Source organism: Lolium rigidum, chromosome 7, assembly GCF_022539505.1.
Source record: "Lolium rigidum isolate FL_2022 chromosome 7, APGP_CSIRO_Lrig_0.1, whole genome shotgun sequence".
Classification (NCBI taxonomy): domain Eukaryota; kingdom Viridiplantae; phylum Streptophyta; class Magnoliopsida; order Poales; family Poaceae; genus Lolium; species Lolium rigidum.
In genome coordinates, this window is record NC_061514.1 from 52,725,903 (window position 1) to 52,730,985 (window position 5,083).

Sequence of the window (5,083 nt, forward strand, 5' to 3'; positions counted from 1 at the left end):
TTAACTAGCTACTGGCAGCTGTATAGGTCGTCGCTCTCTAATTATGCTTGTGCTTCAGCCTCATCCTCTCCTCTCCTTCAGTTACTAGTACATCACACGGAGGAAACAGAGAGACCTTTTAACCTCACTTCCACCAAACATCGTAACCATCGCGAGGGGCGCGCGACGGCAGCATCCTCTCTCACATAGTACGACGCTGCTCTGCTGTTGGAACCTGGCTATATATGCGTGTACTCTACACCGACCCTTCGCCTAGTAAACTCACGACGTCACTGCACCCAGACAGAGAAAAAGCTTATATAGATAGACCGATAGATACAGGGACGCCATTGATGCTGTAGCAGAGAGATCAGATTCAAGGAAGAGAGACAGAGAGAGGGGACGGAGGAAAGCATGGAGGTTCTTGGCAGCCGCGGCCTCCTGGCGCCTCCTCTTCTCGGGGCTCTGCTGCATTTTCTTCTTCTTGCATTGGCCGGCGGCGCAGAAGCCTGGGCTCACCACGGCTCCGCCGGTTTCGCCGGCGGAGTTCCCGAGCGCCGGTACAGGGATCTCGCGGCGGGGAGGGTGGCGAGCGTCAGATCTTCCTTCGGCGCGGCCAGGAGGGGGCTTGCCACGGTCAGTACTTTACTCAGCACTAATTAACATGCATGCCTATGCCTGCTGCTTCCTCCATTTGGACTAATCTCTCCGCTTCTAACCACTTTTATTTTCAAATTAAGACGAGAGCTGTTGGTGTAATCATGTGCTATTTTCATTCGTTGCCCTCCCGTTGGATCATCGTGTTCCTGGGAGCAGTTGTTATTAGCGTTAGCGTCCTTTGCCTTTACTCAAACTGATCATCTGTGATTCGTAGATCACACGGGACCATAGTTAGCAAATCCCCAGTTTCTTCTAACAAGCGCAGAGGAACAGAGGAAAGTGTCGGTTTGCTTTCTGGGACATTTTTCGTTCGCTTTTTCCAAAGGAAAATAAGCTGTTCCTTTCACCTCAAAAAAGGAACCTTTTTTACATTTAGAAAAAAGAAGTGGTAGAACATCATCTTCCCGTTCTATATTTTCTTTGATTGCACAAGACTGCAGAGGCAAAGTGCGTCAAGGTTTTTCTTGACTGCAATCAGGGTCTACATTTTCTCTCTACCATCTTCTTCGTGTTTCACCAGCTTAGGACATTTTCCAATCTCACACGCAATTCTCTCAAGAACGTTAGGTATATCATGAAAGACACTTTCCATCCTAACAAACAATTTCTTCATCTTTTCCTTCCGTGTTTGGTAATGCTCCTGCCAGAAAGTAGCAACTGCCCCACCTCACAGCTGACAACCACCCACCCGACAAACGTCCAATGCTGGCCTGCTACTCGTGCTCGTATCATTGGACGCACTACGATCGGAAATACAGTTTTGATCTTAACAAAGCATTTGAAAGAAATTCAAACAAACATTTCACACTCACACGTATATATCGAAATTCTACGTGTGAATGCCAAATTTCGTAGAAAAGAGACATATTTTGTGTCATGTGTAATTGTGTTAAGAAACACAGAAATTTCTTGCGGAGAGCTTATTTTCAACACCAAAATTTATCTTTTTTACACGGAAATATCCTTTTTTACTAGTAAAACGACTTTCGAACACATAGAACATGAAGATGTATGCGTGACATTTTTTGTTGGAATTTGTCAACATTTCATAATACGTTTAAAATGAATTTTAAAAACTAGCAGCATATACTCCCGGGTGCAAAAAGAACCTATCCGCACTACGCTTTGTTACACACTTACACCTCCCATGGTATTGTACTGTCACGTCTAACCTGTCGGCGTGTATGCGTGTGCATTTCGTTGCAGTCCACGGCGTCGCGGGTTTACCACGTGACGGACTACGGCGCCGACCCAACCGGTGCAGTGGACGCAACGGCGGCCATCAAGAAGGCCATCGCCGACGCCTTCAGCCTGCCCTCCAACGCCACCATGACCGGTGGCATCCCTGACCTCGGCGGCGCCGAGATCCACCTCGACGGCGGCACCTACCTCGTCAACGGGCCGCTCACCCTGCCGGCCTCTGGCGGCGGCAACTTCAAGGTAAGAAAACAAACGTAGTCCTGTGCAATACACAACGTATTTCCAGTGTGGTGTCTGTGTCTTGCTGACTGGTGTAAGTACGTGCACGTGTCAGATCTACGGCGGTTCGCTGCGGGCGTCGGCGGAGTTCCCGACTGACCGGTACCTGATCGAGCTGTCGGCCGGGTCGTCGTCCTCCTCGGGAATCTACCACTACGAGTTCGTCACCCTCCGCGACCTGATGCTGGACTGCAGCTACCGCGGCGGCGGCGTCAGGGTGGTGGACTCGCTCCGGGTGAGCATCGACAACCTCTACGTCACCCACTTCGGCACCGACGGCATCGCGGTGCGCGGCGGGCACGAGACGTACATCCGCAACACGTTCCTGGGCCAGCACATGACGGCGGGCAGCGACGCCGGCGAGCGCGCCTTCACGGGGACGGGCATCCGGCTGGACGGCAACGACAACTCGGTGGCCGACGTGGTGGTGTTCTCGGCGGGCACGGGGATCATGGTCACCGGCGGCGCCAACACCATCTCGGGCGTGCACTGCTACAACAAGGCGTCCGGCTTCGGCGGCACCGGCATCTACCTCAAGGTGCCGGGGCTCACCCAGACGTGGCTCACCAACTGCTACATGGACTACACCAGCATCGTCGCCGAGGACCCCGTGCTGCTGCACGTCTCGGGGTCCTTCTTCCTCGGCGACGCCAACGTGATTCTCAAGGCGGTCAATGGCGTCGCCCGGGGCGTGCAGATCACCGGGAACATGTTCAACGGGAGGGGCAAGGGCGTGGACATCGTGCAGCTCGACGGCGCGTTCAAGACGGTGGAGCAGGTCTACGTGCAGCAGAACTCCGCCATGGGGATGAACGTCAAGGCGACGGCGGCGAGGGGCTCGGCGGAGGGCAACGGGAGCGAGTGGACGGTGGACTTCGCGCCCGTGCTGCTCTTCCCAGACCGGATCGGCCACGTGCAGTACTCGCTGGTCGCCGGCGACGCGTTCCCGGGGCACACGCTCAGGAACGTGTCCGGCAACCAGGTCGTCGTCGCCACGGACAAGGCCGTCTCCGCCACCGTGCACGTGCTCGTCGACCAGAACAGCAACTGATGAGAAATGCTGCCCGCTGCATGCTGCCTGCTGCCGATTTGCGTGGGAGCAAGGCGTCATTCATTTGTTCTTAGACAATTTTATGAATGGGCCGGCCAACCTAGGTGGGGTGGCGAGGTCACTTCTTTTTTTTTTTTTGCGAAGGGCGAGGTCACTTCATATGTTCTTGCGATTTATCGTGGCACATTGGTGTCACTGGCAGAGAGAGCGTAATAGCTAGTCAGAGAATGATTCAGAATGGATCATTTTGGCGTTCACCTCACTTATCCAAAATATAATATTCCCTCTATTTCAAATTAGTTTGCAGTTTTTGTTAAACTTGTTCTAGATACCTAAACGCATTTCACTGTGTAGGTACGCTTATTTCGATTAAAAAGCCACCACAAGTAATTTAGAAAAGAGAGAGTATTTAGGGGGCCTCAAAATCAAAGCAAAAAATTGGTCATATCATCAATTCATCATTACTTGTGCCGGCAAAGGAAACAATGGATCCTTCGCCCTTTCGATATACCGTACGTACGTGGTTTGCTGATAACCTGTCAATTCTCAAGTGCCCCAACTTTCTGTCGACCTCTGAGTGTGCACCAACTTTCATTCAAATAACATGTTCGTTCGTGCACGCTTAATCATTCCCCGCTCGGGCGTTCCTGATTCGGAAACCCAAATTAGAGTAATGATGCTCTGTTCTTCTAATAAAGCGCTCTGCAGGTAGCTCACCAGCCTTTTACGTCTTCATGAAACAAAGGTTTTTCCGGCAAATTTTCAATCAGTCGGCAACGGCTAATTCTTGGATTCTTCACACGTGATCCAACTGCAGTGGCGTGTAGATTACATTCCTTATCACCTCCCTCCTTTACTACTACCTGTGTCTATAACAAAAGACTGCCGCAACTTTGTCTAAATTTAGACATAATTATACACTCTTTAGTTTATACATACATTCGAATTTAGATAAAAAAAAATTAGTAGCACACACCAAAATGCCCGGCTTTAAATTAGTAAAGCATAAGTAAGCCAAATCTAATACAAGAATGCTAAAAACAGTTTACAGGCCACAAAACCACACAAGCTGAAAGAGAAAGAAAATGAAAGCACAACTTGTAGAAGTCGAAGTCCTCCACGCGAAGTCACCAGGGAGTAGGCAATGCAGCTTTGAAGGAACTTCGGCTGCCTTAAGGAAGAACCAACATTGTCTGGTTAGGGAAGAGGCAACACTGACCTTGTCCAACGCCGAAGAGGGACCCTTCCCTCTCGTCCTAGCTTGAAGGACGCCACACCATCGGGGGCTGGATGCGCTCACCCTAAGCTAGGGAAGGTATTGCCCACACCCAAGGGCAGAAACTAGGGCTACCCCGCCAAAGCCAACACACCAAAATGAACCCGACTCTCACATCCGAGGAGCGTAAGTCGGAGTCGCGATCGTTGAAGAATGATCAGGACACCAACATGGACGACGATGACGAGCAGGAAACCGGCGGAGACGCCGAAGCTCGTGCCCTCCACACCCATGGGCAATACTGTCATGTGGGAAGGAAACCCTTTCCTCAACCCAACCGGCGATTTGCAGCACAGGAGGCGCAGAGAGCATACCCACAGGAAGAAGGTCGCAAACCCATCAACTCGCCGAAGCCGGCACCACTTGGAAAACACCAACACCAGCCACCTACCAACCTTGACAACCCTCAACCGGCAACCCGCGTTCACCAAGTAATGTCTCCAAGGAGGAAGCAACGCCCATGGCGCCGCCATGCCCAATCCGAAGGATTTTGGGTTTTCACCCAGGAACATGAGGAGATCCGGAGACCTCGAAGGTACCTCAAGAGGGAGCACGACACTCGTGAGCGTCGCCACCACCATGGTCGGGCCAGCCGACCAGGGATTTCTCCTGGTCCCGATATGACAACACCAACACCC

At 51.7% G+C, this 5,083-nt stretch overlaps 1 protein-coding gene across 1 annotated transcript; it reads left to right on the top strand.

The window, feature by feature from the left end:
* Positions 1-393: 393 nt before the first annotated feature.
* LOC124679498 (polygalacturonase QRT3-like) lies at positions 394-3,447 on the top strand. Its single transcript, XM_047215240.1, has 4 exons — positions 394-615; positions 1,846-2,079; positions 2,174-3,286; positions 3,320-3,447. Exons 1-3 carry the CDS (start codon positions 394-396, stop codon positions 3,167-3,169), a joined length of 1,452 nt encoding a protein of 483 aa, XP_047071196.1. The 3' UTR covers positions 3,170-3,286; positions 3,320-3,447.
* The last annotated feature ends 1,636 nt before the right edge of the window (positions 3,448-5,083 follow it).